The sequence below is a fragment of the Chiloscyllium plagiosum genome, unplaced genomic scaffold, assembly GCF_037043375.1.
Source record: "Chiloscyllium plagiosum isolate Xiang-an unplaced genomic scaffold, Cpla_swu_hap1 HiC_scaffold_12, whole genome shotgun sequence".
Taxonomy (NCBI): Eukaryota; Metazoa; Chordata; class Chondrichthyes; order Orectolobiformes; family Hemiscylliidae; genus Chiloscyllium; species Chiloscyllium plagiosum.
In genome coordinates, this window is record NW_028270150.1 from 3,500,163 (window position 1) to 3,521,776 (window position 21,614).

The 21,614-nt window shown below is 43.7% G+C and overlaps 1 protein-coding gene across 1 annotated transcript in view; it reads right to left on the minus strand.

Moving 5' to 3' along the window:
• Window positions 1-218: 218 nt before the first annotated feature.
• The window catches only part of pdxka (pyridoxal (pyridoxine, vitamin B6) kinase a), a 36,058-nt gene continuing 14,662 nt past the window's right edge, over window positions 219-21,614 (minus strand). Inside the window, exons 8-11 of the mRNA XM_087992430.1 lie at window positions 19,660-19,771; window positions 17,713-17,849; window positions 5,523-5,589; window positions 219-4,457 (exon numbers count right to left, since the gene is read on the minus strand). Of these exons, the coding sequence (XP_087848556.1) occupies window positions 4,345-4,457; window positions 5,523-5,589; window positions 17,713-17,849; window positions 19,660-19,771 (429 nt within the window). The 3' untranslated portion in view covers window positions 219-4,344. The remainder of the gene's footprint in view (window positions 4,458-5,522; window positions 5,590-17,712; window positions 17,850-19,659; window positions 19,772-21,614) is intronic.

Consider the following 21,614-nt stretch of genomic DNA (forward strand, 5'->3'; position numbering starts at 1 on the left):
CCCATCCCATCTCAGTGGATGTGTCCTTGTCAAAAGTTCTTTCAGCCACCATTATACTGTTCTTGACTAACAAAGCCACACCTCCCCCGATATTAATGAACGTTCTAAATCCTGGAACCTGCAACATCCATTTCTGTCCCTGCTCTGTCCATATCTCCGAAATGGCTACAACGTCAAAGTCCCAGGAGTATTCAAAAGAAAATGCAACAGATCCAACATCTTATTAAATAAATGATTTATTTCCAGTCAAAGATAAATCTTTAGATATTTATATGTAAATTAATTTGAAAAGATTGATTTTAGTTCATTAGTTTGATATATTAATACTGCACACACTGGACGGTACAGGAACATATGTAGCACAGAGTTTGAATGTCGGAAGCAGGACTCAACAAAATCTACCAACAATCTAGAGAAATTCTCCCAGATACTGCAAGCTTGACAGCTTACAGGATCAGTCCTACATTACCACAACAGGCACAGGTCAAAGCTTCTGAACACTGACCATCTGGGACCCTGTGATTTCCTGATCTGTGTTTGGCTGAGGGAAACTGCTATCTTCCCAAGTGGTGAGGGAGCTGAACCAGGAGGAAGAGCAGTCTTCCTGACCAAAGCGGGACAGACGTGGCATCACTATGTGCCCAGCAACAGAGCAGTGAGGGGGCAGGTCAGTGGAGCTCACCTGGCCAGGATCTAAGAAAGCGAGACACACAGACAAACAATTACAGACTAAGTCACCTACCCAGGATATATATTGACGCACAGATGCACACACTCACATTCACAAGGTTTACTCACTATTTTGTTTTGCCTCTTTAGTATCCTGAACTATTCCCAGCCAGAGATGACCCACAGATTGGACCAGCCTCAACACTGTTGATGACAGACAGATGGGTTTCTGCAGGTAACAACTCAGGTAGGAAGGACGGCTTTATTAAGGTGCGTTGTATGAGCAGTGACTTTATCAACGTGAGTTCAGCTGTCTTTTACTGCGCAGCCAATGCAGGAGCATAAAGATCCATCAAACAAATATCTCAAACTAGTTCCATTTCTCACTTATACACAAGACCCCAGCAGAGAAAACCAAACATTCATTGAGCAGCAAGCAGTTCCCAGCACAAAGGGACATCCAACAAGAGGAGTTTGTGTTTGTTGGAGTCAAGGTCATTTTTAATATAAAACTGTTCTACATCTCCTAAGAATACTTAGACAGCTGGTATCTCAGGAGGTTAGAACACAGATTTCAATCAATTTTAGTGCTGTGATCTACAATTAAAGTTCCAGGTTTACTGAGAATTAAACTGTAAAATTAGTGTACTTAAAGCTGTCTCTTCATCTTTTTAAAAGAGGGCACTGTCTCTGCCCAGGGGGATGGGATCCCACATGCATACCGTCTATCTTTCTGGGGGATGGGTCCATTGTGTGTTGAGAGCATTAGATTAGATTAGATTAGATTAGTGTGGAAACAGGCCCTTCGGCCCAACAAGTCCACACCGACCCGCCGAAGCGCAACCGACCCATACCCCTACATTTACCCCTTACCTAACACTACGGGCAATTTAGCATGGCCAATTCACCTGACCTGCACATCTTTGGACTGTGGGAGGAAACCGGAGCACCCGGAGGAAACCCACGCAGACACGGGGAGAACATGCAAACTCCACACAGTCAGTCGCCTGAGGCGGGAATTGAACCCGGGTCTCTGGCGTTGTGAGGCAACAGTGCTAACCACTGTGCCACCGTGCCATGTGATTTATGAACAGCGTGCATTGCTAAGATAATAAACAGAAATTGTCAGAAATACTCAGGAGGTCAGACAGTGCCTGTGGAGTGAAGAAAAGGGTTAGAGTTTCAGGTCTGGGACCTTTCATCCAACTGACTGTAGTGATTCAATGCAGCAGTTCAACAAGCTTGTCAAGACTAGTTAGGAATGGGCAGCAAGTTAACCTTGATGTGATGTTTTATGCAAGAAAATAAAACCTGTCTCTGCACAAACGCTAATTAGCCTGTTGAATATTTCCAGGGTTTGTTTGCATTTCAGATTTCCAGCAGCTTCAGAACATTACTTTTGCATAACTGGAATATTTGACAATGAATGTTATGCCAAAAAGCATTACCACTCACTCCAACTTGCAAACTGCAGGGACACTGATAGGAGGCAGGGTCAGAGGCAGGAACCAAAGCTGCCATTTCCTCTCCATGAAGCAGAATCACTGAGAACCCTTAATCCTCATTGTCTCCCTGTCCCAATCACAGGAGCACGGGTAACAGAAGCAGGAGAACAGCATAACATTCCTCAAACCTGCTCCTCTATCTAATATGATCTTGGCTGATCACCAGCTTAACCTCCACTGTCCTAACCACTCCTATTTCTTGTGATTCCCTGAGAGAGCCAAGATCAGTCTCCTCTAGCCTTAAATATACTGGCTGATGGAGCATCCACAAAGCCCTGGTGTAGAGAATTCCAGAGATTCAGCATCCTAGTGAAGAAATTTCTCAACTTAGTCCTAAGTGATTGGTCCCTTATTCTGAGCACGTATCCCTGTGTTCTAGATTCCCTAACCAGGGGCAAACAGTCTCAGCATCAACTGTGTGAACTGAGACCATTGAGAATGAGGTAGGAGATTGGAGTCCAGCCTCTTGTCCACCCTGGGAGACCAGAGGGGAGTGATCCTAAGCTCTGTCTAACTAAACCAGACAGTTAGACAAGTGGCTTTAAGAATACAATCCAAGACAACTAACACAGAACCTGAAGCTTGAGGGTGTTTGGGGAGGGGGGGGCGGAGAAAGAAGAGGGGTGGAAAACGACAGGTTTGTCAATTGATAGCACAGAGCAAACAGGCAGAGGTGAACAGGTTAGTCGTTATGGCCCTGACTTCCCAAGATCAACAGCACACAGAGTGGTTACCTTCATCCTCTTATTACCATGGAACCCAGACAGACACCACCACCACCAAATGCCCACTCCCAGAATCTGGGAAAGAGATACCAAGGGGTCACAGAGCAATGTTTGATGATTCGCTCTGGTTGGTTTCCACCCTCTGACCCATCTCATATCAAAGTCCTCCAGCCACTGGAGACCACTTCAACCAGAGCATTTCCCATTCCCTAGCTCTCAGAACCTGGGCATTGGCTGAGTTGTGCCTCAGAGCCCTGGCAGACTGAGCACATGCAGAACCTTCACTCAACGTGGAATTGACAGCTTAATCTAATCAACTTCAAATATATAGTGGGGGGGGGCAGGAGAATGGTACATGGACCGGAAACTAGGGACAGTGCAGCTTTACTCTGCCTTGCAGATGGTCTATTCTATTCTTTCAGTTATCACAACATAAGGACGAGGGGTGGGAGGATCTCTCTAATACACATAAGGTACAAAGTGAAGCTTACTCTACACTGTCCCCAAACATTCCCAGGACAGGGACAGCACAGGGTCAGATACACACTAAAGCTCCCTCTACAATGCCCCCCTCAAACACCCCCAGACAAACAGATGATATTTCTTTACTAGGACAATGGGTGAGAATGTCAGGTTTCCTGCCAGAGGGAGTGTTTGAAGTAATGAGTGTAAATACATTCACAGGGAAGCCAAACTCCTACAGAAGAAAGGAATAACGGCTTATGGTGGTAGGTTTGGGTGTGGAAGTAGAGGAGGAGGTGCAAACTTTCACAAACAGCCAATCGACTTCAAATTATTTAACAAACAAATGAGAGGGAGTTACTGGACAGTATTATAGGGTAAAGGGCCATTGACCTGATCCCATGGTCACTCAATCAGCATCAGGGGCTAGTGTGGATCAGCAGTACTGGATCTGATAGAAACACAGCCCAGGGACTCCCTCTGTGATTCACCATCAAAATATTGACATTATTCACTTTGCTGCAACATTTCCTGCAGTTGTGCCTATTAATTGTACATCCATCCACTACACATTCCCAACTAACAGTAGCATACCCATCCCTGCCAAGGATGTCCTCACTCTGACCTCTCATTCCACATCGTGTACACAGAGTCACTCCACATACATTGACAAACTGGGCACACATCAGATGGGCAGATGTTCCAAAACAAGTAGACAACTGCAAATACCTAGCTCCCGTGTAACATAGCTGCAGGGAGAGATGGACAGCAGTCTAAGGGAGGATGATTACATCCAATCTCTACCTGTCTGTCTCAAGCATTCCCACCAGAAAGAGTTATCCCCGCACAGCAGGATCAAGCAATACAGAGAGCTCTCTGATCCATGATCCCTTTCAGACTTGGGGACAAACCTTTCCAACAGGTGCCATACCCAGGTGTACTTGGCATGGCTACACAGGAGCAGCGCTAAGCAGCTGAGACGGTTATATGGTAGTTGCATGGATTATTATCTCAGGGTTTTCGATCTGTCGCTTGCTCTGCACCACTCGCAGCTCCAACTGTGCTGCACTTGGCTTCTTACCTGGTCCAGCCAAAGCTGCAACAAAAGAAAAAGAAGGCTAGTGAGGGAGACCATGTCAGGGGCTACATTGAGTAAAACTCCACACACACTGACCCCATCAAGCACTCCCAGGACAAGGTTAGATACTGACGAAAGCTACCTCAACACTGTTCCCATCAAGCATTCCCAGGACAGAAACAGCATGGGGTTAGATACAGACTAAAGCTCCCTTAATGCTTTTAGTCTGAAAGTAAAGATCCTCCTGCACTGTCCTAATCAAACATATACAGGTGAGGTGCAGCATGAGATTAGGTACAGAATAAAGTTCCCTCTAAACTTTTAAAGAAGGGTCAGCCTTGGAAACTATCATGTAGCCAAGCCATTGCTCTTAAAGAAGTGAAGCAACAGCTCTCATCCTCGAAGGTGCTGGCACACTATGATCCCAAGTGAAATCTGGTATTGCCATGCATTATCTCCCCATATGGCATCGAGGTAGTATTAGCTCATTGGTGGCCCAGAGGAAAGGAATGCCCAATAGCTGATGCATCCAGGAAGGAAGGTTTGATGTTCATATTTGGTGTCAGGAGGTTCCACCAATACCTTTACAGATGTAAATATAAAAAAAAATAATGTTCCTTCTACTCTTTTAAACAGCATGTAAAGTTTCTCTTCCCTTTGCAAATGAATGTAATGTTACCTCTGGCCTGTCTCCATTAAACACTCCCAGGACACGTATAGCATGGGGCATTCCCAGGACAGGGACAGCATGGAGTTTGATACAGAGTAAAGCCTTCTCAACTCTTTTAAACTGCAAGTAAATTGTGAAATTCCCCTACACTTGCCCAAACACTGAGGTCAGACAGTACAGGGATAATGGAGATTACCATAGTTTCTGCCCTGAAACTGTAGAAGTAAGGGTTTTGAGGAGCAACTTCACATCAATATGAGGAACAGGAATGGTTCTTGGTCATGTAAGCACAGATGTCACCCCCACATGTATTCTTTAATCCCACCTAATTGAGACTGACCAACACCCCCCACCTTGGAGCTCAGTATCTCCAGAATCTGTGCGTAGGAACAGCAAGCTTAGCCTTTGCCTACCTTTTGCATTCGAGATCGTCCGGGTCACAATGTGTTGAAGAGCAGAGACTGTCTTCTCACAGGCAATCTATGTTGGGGACAGGGTCAAAGTTAGTTTCAGGATGTACTGTAAGGGTCAGCAGCTAAGACAGGGCTCACCTGCAGATCAAGCTCTTGGATTGAGTGCTCGCTTGATTCCATCCCAGGAACTCAAACACAGCTCTTGATATGAATATCTCTTCCGTTTGGAAACCCAATGTTTTTTATTCTGCCAGTTAAACATCGAGACAGTCTGTTCAATATGAACACATGAAAAGGGAACAGTAGTATGCTGTTGAAGCCTGCTCCGTCATTCAGTAGGGTCATGGTTGATCCTCACATCAAGTTTCCTGCCTTCTCCTCATAACCCATGGTTCCCCTATGCTTGAGAATCTATCTCAGCCTTAAATATACAGAAGGACCGACCCCATAGCTCTCTGCGGCAAGGAGTCCAAAGACTCTGAACTCCGAGAAAAAAATTCCTCCTCATCACACTTCAAATCAGACCCCCTTTATTCTGAAACTATGTCTTCTGGTCCAAGATTCTCCCATGGAGGCTGGGAAACTGGGAGGTTCACATTGATATTCTGGAGTTAAACAAAGGTAATTACATACTCAGAAAGACACAGAACCATAGAAATGATACAGCACAGGAGGAGGCCATTTGGCCCATCCTGTCCTTGCCAACCCAAAGACACCCAGAAGACCTTTCTAATCCCATATCCCTTCAGCTTATTACACTTAAGGCATAGATCCAGGGACTTTTCTTTTAAAAAAAAGAAAAAAAAGAGTTTATCACCAACACAAGCAGTGAATTCCGGAGACCCACCACCCTGTGTGTAAACAAGGTTTCCCTCACATCCCCTATAAACTTGCCCCCACTTAGCTTGAATCAATTAACTCTGGTCTTTGCAGAAGGAAACACGCTGCTCCTGTCCCTCTACCCCTCACAATGTTGTATCCCTCAATCATGTCACCCCTCAGCTTCCTCTGTTCCAAGGTAAACAACTCCAACCTCTCCATTCTCTCCCTGTAGCTACAATTCTCCAGCCCTGGCAACATTCCAGTAAATCTCCAGAGTAATTCCATCCTTCCTGTAATGTGGTGACCAGACCCACACACAATACTCCAGTTGTGGCCTCCCTAGTGTCTTATACAGTGTCATCTTTATATCCCTACTTCTGTATTCTGTATCTCTGCCAATGTAGGAGAGCATTCTATTTACCTTCTTTATAACATTATCTACCTGGATGGCTACCTTTAGGGGAGCTGTACACTTGCACACCAAGATCTCTCACTCCATCTCCCCCTCTGGGTATATTCCTGTTTATTGTGTATTCCCCTTTACTGTCTGACCTCCCTAAGTGTATTACCTCACGCTTATCAGAGTTGAACTCCATCTGCCACCTTCCTGCCTACCCCACCAACCCATCGATAGCATTGTGGAGCTTACAGCTTTCCTCTACACGACCCGCTACACGGCCAATTGTTGGGTCACCTGCAAATTTCCCAATTGTGGACCCCCTCCCACTCCTCACGTTCAGGTCCAGATCGTTCATGTCTAAAACAAACAGTAGGGTCCCAACACCCAGCCCCTGTGGAACACCACTTCAAACAGCTTTCCATTCTCAGGGGCAGCCATTGCCCATTACCCTTTGCTTCCCTTTATTAATCCAAATTTGGACCCAATTTGACACATTACCCTGTATCCCATGGGCTTTTACCTTTTTGACCCGTGTACCATGTGGGATCTTGTCAAATGCCTTACTACAATCCATGTAGACAACATCCACTGCACAACCCTCATCGATCCTCCTCGTCAGTTCCTCAAAGAATTCAGTCAAAATCCATAAGGTATGGCCTGCCCTCACAAAGCTATGCTGACTATCCCTGACCTGCCCTCACAAAGCTATGCTGACTATCCCAGACCTGCCCTCACAAAGCTATGCTGACTATCCCTGGCCTGCCCTCACAAAGCTATGCTGACTATCCCTGGCCTGCCCTCACAAAGCTATGCTGACTATCCCTGGCCTGCCCTCACAAAGCTATGCTGACTATCCCTGACCTGCCCTCACAAAGCTATGCTGACTATCCCTGACCAGTCCATGCCTTTCTAAGGAACAATTTGTCCAATCTCTCAGGATTGATTTGAACAAACAGCCCACCACTGAAGTAAGACTAACTGGCCCATAATTGTTGGGCATTTCCTTTTTAAATAAGGGAACCACATTTGCATTGCTCCAGTCCTCTGGCACCTCACCTGTGTCTACTGAAGATTGGAAAGTAATCCTCAGCGCATCTGCTATTTCCTCCTGACCTCCTCCAACATCTGAAGGAACAATCCATCCAGCCCTGGTGACTTATCCACTTTCAAGGATTCTAACTCCTTACCCTTCCTCTCTCATTTTAATTATTTTGTCTGATATTTCATACTGCTCCTCTTGGAGTACTGTATCCACATCATCCCTTTCCTTTGTGGATACAGAGATTAAAAAATAATTAAAACTTTTCCCATATCCTCTGCATCTTCACACAAGTTCCCTCCTTCATCTCTCATAGCTCCCACTTTTTTCTTAATTATCTTTTTGCTCTTTATATACTGGTAAAACATGTTTGGGGGTTCCTTTATCTTGCTTGTTAATACTTTTACATGCCCTCTCTTTGATTTCCCTATTTCTTTTCTCAGTGGATCCCTGTACTTTCTATATTCCTCCATGTTACCTGCAGGGTTGAGCTTTTTGTGACTACCATAAACTTTCTTTTCCTGTGCTTTCACCCCCTGTATTTTTCTCGCCAACCACTGGGCTCCAGCACCATTCTTATTTTGAGAGTCGTGTCTGTTTTGTGTTGTGAGGATCTCACTGTTTAGCGCCTCCCACTGGTTTAACACGGAGTTATCCGTTCTAATCCTGCCCCGTTCACTTCAGCCAAATCACTCCTCAGTTTTGGAAAATGTCCTTGCCAGTGTAAAACTGTGCCTCCTGATTTATCTCTGTCCTTTTCCATAATAATACTAAACCTAACTAAATTGTGGTCCCACTTATTCCCCGATATGGTCACCCACTGTTGAACATTAGGCAGCATATTTTTAAGGTGAGGGGAGAAAGTTTTAAAAAGGACATAAGGGGCAACTTTTTTTTATACACAGAGTGGTTTGTGTGCGGAATGATCTACTAGAGGAAGTGGTAAATGCAGGTATATTTACAATGTTTAAAAGATATTTGGACAGGTACATGAGTAGGAAAGGTTCAGGGGGATATGGGCCAAATGCAGACAAATGGGACCTGTTTAGTTTGGGAGACCTGGTCAGCATGGACAGGATGGATTAAAGGGTCTGTTTCCATGCTGTACAGTTCCATGACTCTATACTGTAAATCTAGAATTGCACCTCCTCTCATTGTCACATATTGTTTAAAAAATTTCGAGGACACAGGACTTGAATGTTTCACCCTTAATACCCCTTATATTGTTTGTAACCCAGTTGATAGTAGGATAAAGTCCCCTACTATTCTTGCCCTCTTAATCCTACAGCCAGAAATTTGTTTACATTTACATTCTATCTCCCTTATTATTTGGGTGTGTATAGTATATGTTTCGTAGGGTGACTGCCCCTTATAAATCCTAAACTCAACACATAAAGCCTCACGTGTTAACCTGCTTCCTATATCATCCTTATCTGGCCCTGGTGGACTGGACACAAAGGCTGAAAGGTAGGACAGTTGATGAGCAATGGCAGATATTAAGGGGATACTCAATTGCTCCCAACTAAAATAGTCCACAAAAGAAGAAAGCTTGTAAGAGGGGTGAAAAACATGCATGGCAATGAAGTTAAAAATAAGTTAAGGCATACTATGTATACTCTCTCTAAAGACAGGAGTTAAGGGATAAACACAGAGATGATGGGATAGTGCAGGGAGATGGGCTTAGATTAGTTCACAGGTTGGCGCAGTATTGAGGGCCAAAGGGCCTGTTCTGTGCTCTATTGTTCTATGTTCTACATTGCAAAGGTGAATGGCAGCTGGGAGATTGAGAAACTTTTAAAGATCAGCAAAGGGTGACTAAAAAAATATGGAGAGCAAAGGTAAATTATGAAAGAAAACTAGTGCAAAATATAAAAACAGATAGCAAAAGCTTCTTTAAGTATGTAAAAGGGAAGAGAGTAGCTAAAGTGAATGTCGGTCTGATAGAGGATGAGGTTTGGCAGTTAATTACAGGGAATACAAGAAGGGCAGAGTCACTAAATCAACATTTTGCCTGAATTTTCATGGTGGAGACAACCAGTACCATCTCAGTAGTAACAAGTCATACAAAGGTTATGGAAAGAAGGACCCTAGAACAATCAATACCACTATGGAAATATATTGAGCAAATAACTGAAGGCCGACGAGATTGCATGGTGTGATGGCCTATTTCCTAAGATCTTAAGTAGCAGAGATAGTTGATCCATTGATTAGAATATTCCAAAACTTCCTGATTTCAGGATCCAAGAGGATTGAAAAATACTAATATAACACCAGTATTAAAAAAGGAAGCCAGCAAGTAGGAAACTACAAACCAGTTAGTTTAACATGCATATAGAACATAGAACATTAGAGTGCAGTACAGGCCCTTCGGCCCTCAATGTTGTGCCAACCTGTCATACCAATTTGAAGCCCATCTAACCTACACTATTCCACGTACGTCCATATGCTTGTCCAATGACAACTTAAATGTACTTAAAGTTGGCAAATCTACTATCATTGCAGGCAAAGCATTGCATACCCTTACTACTCTCAGAGTAAAGAAACTACCTCTAACATCTGTCCTAAGTCTATCACCCCTCAATTTAAAGCTATGCCCCCTCGTGCTCGCCGTCATCATACTTGGAAAAAGGCTCTCCCTGTCCACCCTATTTAACCCTCTGATTATCTTATATGTCTCTATTAAGTCACCTCTCAACCTTCTTCTCTCCAACGAAAGCAGCCTCACGTCATAGATCATAGAAAAAAACAGCCTAGTACAGGCCCTTTGGCCCTCGATGTTGCGCCAATCCAAGCCCACCTAACCTACACTAGCCCACTATCCTCCATATGCCTATCCAATGCCCGCTTAAATGCCCATAAAGAGGGAGAGTCCACCACTGCTACTGGCAGGGCATTCCATGAACTCACGACTCGCTGAGTAAAGAACCTACCCCTAACATCTGTCCTATACCTACCCCCCCTTAATTTAAAGCTATGCCCCCTCGTAATAGCTGACTCCATATGTGGAAAAAGGTTCTCATAGTCAACCCTATCTAAACCCCTAATCATCTTGTACACCTCTATCAAGTCACCCCTAAACCTTCTTTTCTCTAATGAAAACAACCCCAAGTGCCTCAGCCTTTCCTCATACGATCTTCCTACCATACCAGGCAACATCCTGGTAAACCTCCTCTGCACCCGTTCCAGTGCCTCCACATCCTTCCTATAGTATGGCGACCAAAACTGCACACAATACTCCAGATGCAGCCGCACCAGAGTCTTATACAACTGCAACATGACCTCAGGGCTCCGGAACTCAATTCCTCTACCAATAAAAGCCAGTACGCCATATGCCTTCTTCACCGCACTATTTACCAGGGTGGCAACTTTCAGAGATCTGTGTACATGGACACCAAGATCCCTCTGCTCATCCACACTACCAAGTATCCAACCATTAGCCCAGTACCCCATCTTTTTGTTACTCATACCAAAGTGAATCACCTCACACATACCTACATTGAACTCCATTTGCCACCTTTCTGCCCAGCTCTGCAGCTTATCTATATCCCGCTGTAACCTGACACATCCTTCCTCACTGTCAACAACTCCACCGACTTTCGTATCATCCGCAAACTTGCTCACCCAACCTTCTAGCCCCTCCTCCAGGTCATTTATAAAAATGACAAACAGCAATGGTCCCAAAACAGATCCTTGCGGAACACCGCTCGTAACTGCACTCCAATATGAACCTTTACCATCAACTACTACCCTCTGTCTTCTTCCAGCCAGCCAATTCCTAATCCAAACCTCCAACTCACCCTCAATGCCATACCTCCGTATTTTTTGCAGTAGCCTACCATGGGGAAACTTATCAAATGCCTTACTAAAATCCAGATACACCACTTCTACCACTTTACCCTCGTCTACCTCCTTAGTCACCTTCTCAAAGAATTCAATAAGGTTTGTGAGGCACGACCTGCCCTTCACAAAACCATGCTGACTATCCTTCATCACATTATTCCTATCCAGATGTTCATAAATCCTATCCCTTACAATTCTCTCTAAGGCTTTGCCCACAACAGAAGTGAGACTCACCGGCCTATAGTTACTAGGGTTATCCCTACTCCCCTTCTTGAACAAGGGAACCACATTTGCTATCCTCCAGTCTACTGGCACTATTCCTGTAGACAACGAGGACATAAAAATCAAGGCCAATGGCTCTGCAATCTCCTCCCTTGCTTCCCAGAGAATCCTAGGATAAATGCCATCAGGCCCAGGGGACTTATCTATTTTCACCCTTTCCAGAATTTCCAACACCTCTTCCCTACATACCTCAAAGCCGTCCATTCTAATTAATTGTGACTCAATATTCACATCGGCAACAATGTCCTGTTCCTCAGTGAATACTGACGAAAAGTATTCATTCAGTGTCTCCCCAATCTCTTTAGCCTCCACATGCAACTTCCCACTACTATCCTTGACTGGACCTATTCCTACCCTAGTCATTCTTTTATTCCTGACATACCTATAGAAAGCCTTTGGGTTTTCCCTAATCCTACCAACTAAGGACTTTTCATGTCCCCTCCTTGCTGCTCTTAGCTCTCTCTTTAAATCCTTTCTGGCTGCCTTATAACTCTCAATCGCCCCAATTGAACCTTCACGCCTCATCTTTACATAGGCCGCCCTCTTCCATTTAACAACGCCTTGTTGAAATCCATACACACCACATCAACCGCCTTACTCTCATCTACCTGTTTGGTCACCTTCTCAAAGAACAGGCATTGTTAGAATCCATTATTAAGGAAGTAATAATAGGACATTTGGAAAGTCCAAATGTAATCCAAAGTCAACTTAGTTATGTGAAGAATAATTGATTATTTTGTTAGAGTTCTTTGAAGATGTAACAAGCAAGGTGGATAATGGGGATCCTATAGATATTGTATGCCTGGAATTCCATAAGGTATTTGATAAGGTGCCGCACAAAAGTCAACGGATGTAAAATCACATGGGTTTAGGGCAATTTATTAGCTTGGACAGAGGATTAGCTAACCATCAGAAAGCAGAGAGTCAGGATAAATGGATTTTCCTCTGATTGACAAATTGTAACTAGTGGGGTGTCACAGGGTTTGGTCCTTGAACCCCAACTATTTAGACTAGGAGAAAGTGAGGACTGCAGATGCTGGAGATCAGAGCTGAAAAATGTGTTGCTGGAAAAGCGCAGCAGGTCAGGCAACATTCAAGGAGCAGGAGAATCGACGTTTCGGGCATAAGCCTGAAGCAGGTCTTATGCCCGAAACGTCGATTCTCCTGCTCCTTGGATGCTGCCTGACCTGCTGTGCTTTTCCAGCAACACATTTTTCACCCCCAACTATTTAGAATCTATATTAACGACATAGTTACGGGGATAGAGTATACTATAGGTAATTTTGCAGATGGCACTAAAATAGGTGGCAAAGTAAGTCACAATGCAGAAATCAGAAATTTACAAAATGGATGTGGATCGGTTACAGGGAATGGGCCAAAATTGGGCAGATGAAGTTTAACACGGATATATGTGAGGTTATTCATTTTAATAAGAGCAAAAAAAAGGCAACTTATTATCTAAATGGAGAGAAACTTCAGAGTGCTTTACTGCAGAGGGATATGGGTGTCCTGGTAAATGAATCACAGCAAACCAGTTTGCAGGTCCAGCAGGTAAAAGGAAGGCAAATGGAATTTTAGCATTTATTGTGAAAGTAACAGAATATACAAGTAAGGAATTGTTCCTCCAAATGTACAAAACATTGGTGAGCCCATACCTGGAGTATTGCGAAGTGTATGGGTCACCTCACCTGAGGAAGGATGTAGTTATTGTGAAGGTAGTTCAGAGGATGTTCATTGGATTGATTCCAGAGATGATAGACTTGTTTTATGAAGTGAGATTGAGCAGTTTAGGCTTATACTCTCTGGATTTTACAAGATGAGAGGAGATCTCATTGAGGGAGATAAGATGCTAAAGGGAATTGACAAAGTAGACTGAAAGGATATTTTCTCTTACAGGGCAATCTAGAATAGAAGGTCAGATTTAAAACAATCATAGAGTCCCACAGCACGGAGACAGGCCCTTTGGCCCAAACTGGTCCATGCTGACCAAAATGTCCATCATCACTAACCCCATTTCCCTGTGCTTGGCCCATATCCTTCTAATCCGTCCCTGTCCGTGTCCTTACCCAAATACCTTTTAACTGTTGTTAATGTACCTGTCTCAACCACTTCTGCTGGCAGCTCATTCCATATGTGTATCACACTCTGTATAAAAAAGCTGCCCCTCAGGTTTCCTTTTACTCTTTCCCCTCTAACCTTAAACTGATGCCCTCAAGTACTCAATTCCCCAATCCTTGGAAAAAGAGTGGATTCATCCAATCCATGCCTCTCATGATCCTATACACTTCTATAAAGGTCCTCCCTCAGTTTCCTACATTTTAAAGAAAAATGTCCTAGCGTGTCCAACTTCTCCCGATAACTTAGAATGTTGAATCCTGGCAACATCCTGGTAAATTTCTTCTGCACTCTTTCCAGTTTAATAACCTCCTTCCTATAGCAAGGTGACCAAAACTGAACACAATACTCCAAGTGCGGCCTCACCAACGTCGTGTACAATCACAACATAACTTCCCAACTTCGATATTCAGTGCCCTGACTGATGAAGGCCAGTGTGCCAAAAGCCTTCTTCACTGCCTGGTCTACTTGTCGCTCCACTTCTGGAGAATCATGCATCTGAACTCCAAGGTCCCTTTGTTCCACTACACTCCATAAGGCCCTACTCCCATTGATGGGGAGAAATTACTTCTCAAAGGTTCACGAATCTGTGGAATTCAGTACTTCAGTTTGGTGAAAGGGCAGGTAAGGCTAAGATGCAATCAGCTATGATCATATCAAATGGCACAGCAAGCTCATGCTGCAGAATTGCTTAGTCCTGCTCCTAGATCTAATGTTCTGATGAAACATCTTTTTTTTAATAGATTCCCTACAATGTGGAAACATGCCCTTCGGCCCAACAAGTCCACACTGACCCTCCAAAGAGAACCCACCCAGACCCATTTCCCTCTGACTAATGCACCTGACACTACAGGCAATTTAGCATGGCCAATTCACCTGACCTGCACATCTTTGGACTGTGGGAGGAGACCAGAGCACCAGGAGGAAACCCACGCAGACATGAGGAGAATGTGCAAACTCCACACAAACAGTTGCCCAAGGCTGGAATTGAACCTGGGACCCTGGTGCTGTGAGGCAGCAGTGCTAACCACTGAGCCACCATGCTGCCCCAAATCTTCTCAGCATTTACCCTGCCAAGCCACTTAAGGGTCAGAAATGTTTCAATGAGATCACCTCTAATTCTTTTAAACTCCAGTGACCACAGTTCCAAGAGACAGTGAGGTCTGCAGATGCTGGAGATCAGAGTTGAGAGTCTGCAGCTGGAAAGGCACAGCAGGTCAGGCAGCATCCGAGAAGCAGGAAAATCGACGTTTTTGGGCAAAAGCCCTTCATCAGGAATGACTCTGGGAGCCTCAGAGGAGTGGAGAGATAAATGAGCCCTCCCATTTATCTCTCCACCTTTCCTTAAAGAAAGGGAGTGCCCCATGTGCTAACTTTATTTCATGCACAGGTACCCCAAGTCCCCTTGTGAGGCTGCTTTCTCCATTTACACGTTATTGTTCCTTTTGTTCCCTGTTCACATTCTCCCAAATTATCCTCCATTTGCCAACTTTAACTTAGCTAACCTATCAACATTTGTTAACTGTTTGTATCCCTCTCACAAGTTGACTTTCCAACAATTGTTATACTCGCTGTAAATTTGGCTACAGTACACTATGTTTTCGCTGTCCTCCAGGGAGGGTGAGAGCACGTGATAGCACGAGAGCACTCGCAAGCGAGAGTGTCCATCTACATTCCCAGCAACAGTCAGTGAGTGTGGGACTCTCCCCCACATTTGGGGAGTATTGACCCAGGAGAGTGTGATGATATTACTGGACTTGTATCCCAGAGACCTGAATGATCCAAAGGTACAAGTTCAAATGCCACCAGTGATTGGGAATGTAAATACAAAAAAAACAATTCAGTATACAAAGAAGTCAATGGCCTGCTGAAACTTTTGGGAAGGAATTCAGCCCTTTTTTCGTGTTCTGGCTGACACATGACGTTAACAACCACTTGTTTTGGACAGTGAACTAAAAGATGGGAAAGGGTTTTGCTTTCAAGCAAAGAAATTCTGGAAGATGTTGAATGTTGAAATGAGTGACTGCAATTGATTGTGAGTTGTATCTACAATATTACTATCCTCATGGTGGTTGTGCATGTATATGCGTAGGAGTGCATGCTTGTTTTCAAGGTTGTTTTTCCCAGAGACGTGCCTCTGATTGTTGCTTTCAATTCATCATTTGTTGCGTACTTATCCATATGGTTGATTTTTGGCATAAATGACTAGTCTTGTATGTGAGCAATTCTGTCAGAAGAGGAAGGACTTCAATCTCTCTCTTGCCTGCGTGGAGAAAGAAAACAAAATCTCCACGCTGTTCTCACTCGATTTCCTTGGAAACTGTGTGCTCTGCAGTTTTCCCATTGAAAAGAAAAGGAGAAAAAAAACCACGTTCAGAGACACTGAAAAGGGTAGATTCTTAACCAGTAAATGAAAGACAGCATTGGTATGCAAAGAACCTTGTCTAATCAACAAAGAATTGGAAGGAACCAAAAGAAAACATCTCCTTGATGCCTGTGATCCGGATTCTAAACTGCACGTCTTTGGCTTCTTTGATCTTCCCCCTCCCACATATTCTGCAGTCTTGCCTTGCCACCTTGTTTGACTGTGTCTGTGTGTGTGTGTCTCTCTCTCTCTCTGTGTCTGTGTCTGTCTGTGGGGCTTTTTTTAAAACAAAGGGTTAAAATATAAATATGAAAGCAATTCATGTCTCTTTTTGCCACTGGTTAAATACAGTTTGTTTACAATAGATTTCTTAATGAAAATTTGGGCAATTCAGTGATTTAATCAAATGTTCACATTTGTGACAGGTCTGGGAAAAATAGGGTTCGATTTGCCAGCTGTCTCCCCCAGTGAATTACAACAGATGCTAGACAGTATAGTGGCTGATTCTGAACTGCCCTTTGAAATGGCCACATGAGCCACTGTCATGGTAATTAAGAACGAATAAGAAACCATAGTCCTATAGCACAAAGACCCTTCAGCCCATCAAGTCTGTGCCAACCTATTTACACAAACCCCATTTTCCAGCACTTGAATACTGACGTTTCAAGTGGTCATCCAAATACTTTTTAAAAAGGTTGTGATGTGTCCTGCCTCAATTACCTCCCATGCTGGTCTCGCCATTGATGGGGATATTAAAAAAGAGTCTAGGAAATGTACCCATGTAAAAAGATTATTAATCCCAATATCAATAACTAGGGGATTCCACTACAGAGTCAGGAATATATCCATTTCAATTGAACTCCACTCCCTTCACCACCGACACACATTAGCAGCAGTGTATACTACCTACAAGATGCACTGCAGAAATTCACCAAAGATTCTCAGACAGGACTTTCCAAACCCATCACCACCTGCAAGATCCCCCTCAAGACACTCACCATCCTGAAGTGAAAATATATCACTATTCCTTCACTGTTGCTGGGTCAAAATCCTAACTTTTGCTCCTTCCCTACTAGCATTATGGGTCAACCTACATGGACTACAGAGATTCAAGAGGGTAGCTCACCACCTTCTCAATGGCAACTAGTGATGGACAATAAATGTTGGCCAGCCAGTTACGCCCACATCCAATGAGTGATTATTCCTCCAGTCTGTCTCCCAGCTCAAATTCAATTTCATACCCAGATTACAACCATTCCAGTAATATCAGCTTTTCCAGGGCTGGTTTTCTTTCCCCCGCTCAAGTTATCAGTAACGTAAATCCTACCTTCAGGTTGTTGGGATGCTGATGTGTCCAAGCCAGAAGCATAGCAGCAAATAAGTCCCCTGTCCCCACAAACACAGCATCCACCTTTGGAATCTCCATCCGGATTCGCTCAGTCACTCGTGAACCACCTGCAATCACTGATCACAACAGTAATGGTAATTGTATGAATGCCATACTGTACACAAAAGAATATGAGTGAGGGAGGACCAAGGACAGGTTCAGAGGACTTTAAAGTCAGCATCTCACATCGCTGAAACTGTGAATAAAAAGAGCTAACAAAACTCTAGGTTTTATTCAAAGTATGTTGAATATAAAAACCAAGATAATCACGGCCTGTATATTTCATTTATTCTGCTCTCAGCAATGTGCTATGTGGAGTACCGGGGTTTACACTTGGGAAGAATTTGAGGATTTCAAGAGGGAGCAGCAGAGATTCACAGAGATACTTCCTGCTATAAGAAAATATAAACAGAGCAGAACTTCACTTTTCCTTAAGAGCTGTGCAGATCACAGTGATGACAGAAGTAGCACAATTGGGAAAGGATGGGATAGAGACAGAAACAAATCATTCTTAGGTATTAAGGGGTATAAAGCAAGGGTCCAAAGACACCAGATTAAAGAGATTTAGAACAGTGTGCAAGAGAAATTCTTCAGTTAGTTTGTGAAATGTACCTGAAAGGTCAGAGACTGAGCCAGAGACGATTAACATTGGAGACTAGATTGACAGGATCTTTTGGCACAACAGAAGCCATTTCAGCTCATGCATGTAAACAGAAAATAGAAAGGCGCTTGCTCTGCTATTCACATGGTCATCCCACACAGTACCCTCTTCCCATTTTCTCCCCATATCCTTTGATCCATTTAGCACTCAAAACTAAATCCAACTCTATCTTGAAAACATTCAATGATTTTGTGTCAACCACTTGGTAGTAGCGAATTCCAAAGGTTTATCGCTCTCTAGGTGAAGAAATTTCTCATCTCAGTCCTACATGGCTTATCCCATCCTTATTGTGTGACCGCTGATTCCACACATCCCCCCGCCTTTGGGAACATCCGTTCGACCTTCACGCAGTTTAGCGTTCTTAGAATTTTATAGGTTTCAATGAGATCCCCTTCATTCTTTTAAATCAGGGACACTTCCCAAACAGATGCCATCACTGGCTGTGGAAAGTCAAGTTCCAGATTTTGGAACTCAAGCAGTAGTTAGTCAGTGTGGTGTACTTGTTCACTGAGAGTTAGAATATAGAGAACATAGAACAGTACAGCACAGGAAAGGGCCCTTCCGCCCATGATGTTGTGCCAAACATGACACCAAATTAAACTAATCCCTTCTGCATGCCCTTAGTCCATATCCCTCATGGATTACGAGTGGTCACTGCAGATTAGATGCTGCAGTCTCCCTTCTGAACAGCACTGTGCATGCACATCTTCAATATGGACTACAGCAGTTCAGGAAGGCAGCTCACCATTAGCTTCTCATTACCTTAGGTGATGGGTGTTAAAGACTGCCCAGTCAGAGGAACCTTGTGGGAATGTTGATTGAGGGATAAATATTAGCATGAGTACCAGGGAGAACTTCCCTGCTTTTGAAAATAGTACCCTCGATCTTTTAAAATAAAACTTGAGGGAAAGCTTTGGGCTTGTTTCAATATTATTTCACTTTCACATTTTCCCCCCAAAAAATGCAAGAGGCTCAAGGGGCTGTGGCTCTTTTTTTCAATGTTCATTACAAAAGACAACATTCCAACTGACTAGGAACTGTTAGATTGGGCTGTGAACTCAAACTTGGAATATTTTGGATTCAAATCTCACATCAGCAAGAAGGTTTTAACCATTAGGCACAGAACACAAATACCCAGCCTCATGCAAACCGAGCAGTGTGAAATCCAGATAATCATATTGACAGTTTATTTCAAACAATCCCTGATAAAAGACATTCTCACTCACCCTTTCTCTGGCTGCCAAGGGTCACCAAGTAATTGTCCCCCAAAGCAGAGGGGAGATCAGAGCTTGTGATCACAACAGTGTCAGGACCCATTGCATGGAGAATATCCATAACCTATAAGAAACCCAGAGATCCAATCACTAATCTCAAACTGACAAGAGCTCTAACTGTCCTGGGAATGTTTGAAAGGGACAGAGTAGAGAGCTTTATTTTCAGTTTACTTTCAGATTAAGAACTTTACTCTGTATCTGGCTGCTCTCCCTTTCCTGGGAATGTTTCTTGGGAAAATGGCAAGGCAACTTTACTTTCACTTTAAAAGAGTAGAGAAGGCTTCACTCTGTATCTGACCCCATGCTGTACCTACCCTGCGTGTGTTTGGTGGAATTTTATTCTGCATCACATCAGTCAAGGGTTTTGAAAATAGCCAAGTCTATCAAAAAAAAAGCAAAGTACTGCAGATGCTCCAAATCTGAAATAAACATCAGTCTGGCAGCACCTACAAATGGAGAGAGAGTAACATTTTGAGTACAATAGCACTATCCTTTAGAACTGAAGTTGGAAACACCAACTGTTTCTCTCCACAGATGCTGCCAGACCTGCTGAATTTCTCCAGCATTCTCTGTCCTTGAGCCAAATCTGCCTGACGACTGAAGAATTTGAACTTTTACATCATCTTTGCTGACTTCAGAAAGAAATAAAAGGATTTACAGTCCGTTAAGCATTCTCTGAAGTGCAGCTTCTGATTCAATGTGAAAAAATACAGCAGCCAAGTCATTGACTGCATGATGCCAAAACAAGACAGGAGATATGATTGGATGATCTATTTTGGATGCTGTTTGAGGGGTCAGCATTTGCTCAGATGGACTTTCTGCTTTTAGAAATATTGCTGTGGCTTTCTCTTTTATATTTAAGCATTATGTGGAGATGCCAGTGATGGACTGGACTGGACAAGGTCAAACATCACACAACACCAGGTTATAGTCCAACAGGTTTTGGAGCCTCGATCATTCTTCAGATGCTACTGAGAGGGGAGACATCTGACACAGAATGTAAAAGATCAAAGCGTCATACAACTGATGCGAATGTATTGAACAAACCCAAGATGGCTGTTAAATCTTTAATCAGTTACAGTGGAGATACAGGTTTTGACGGATTAATACGCAAATCCCAGAATTTCTTTCATGTCACTGCCCCGAGATAACTTAAGGTTTTATTGGTTGGAGGGAGGTGATGGTAGTTGTAGATGGGACAGTGCAGGATATAGTGAATCTATTGGGAAGGTTATTCATGTGATGGAACAAAGGGATTGGTTAAAGTGTGTCTGCTTTAACGCAAGGAGTGTCAGAAATAAGAGTGAGGAATTTAGCGCATGGATCAGTACTTGGGGCTATGATGTTGTGGCCATAACAGAGACCTGGGTTTCACAGGGACAGGAATGGTTGCTAGATGTTCCAGGGTTTAGAACATTTAAAATTAAAGGGAGGGTGGAAAAAGAGGAGGGGTGTAGCATTGCTAATCAGAGAGTGCGTCACAGATACAGAAATGACGGTTGTCGAGGAAGGTTTGTCTACTGAGTCAGTATGGGTGGAAGCTAGGAACAGCAAGGGAGCAGCCACTTCATGGGAGTTTTCTACAGACCCCCTAATAGCAGTAGAGAGATTGAAGAACTGATAGGGGGGCAGAGTTTGGAAAAGTGCAGATGTAGCAGGGTTGTTGTTATGGGTGACTTCAACTTTCCCAATATTGACTGGAACCTCCTCAGTGCAGATGGTTTGGCTGGAGCCATTTTTGTCAGGTGTGTTCAGCAGGGTTCCCTTACTCAGTATGGAGCCGGAGATGTGTTGCTGGAAAAGCGCAGCAGGTCAGGCAGCATCCAGGGAACAGGAGAATCGACGTTTCGGGCATAAGCCCTTCTTCAGGAATGAGGAAAGTTTGTCCAGCAGGCTAAGATAAAAGG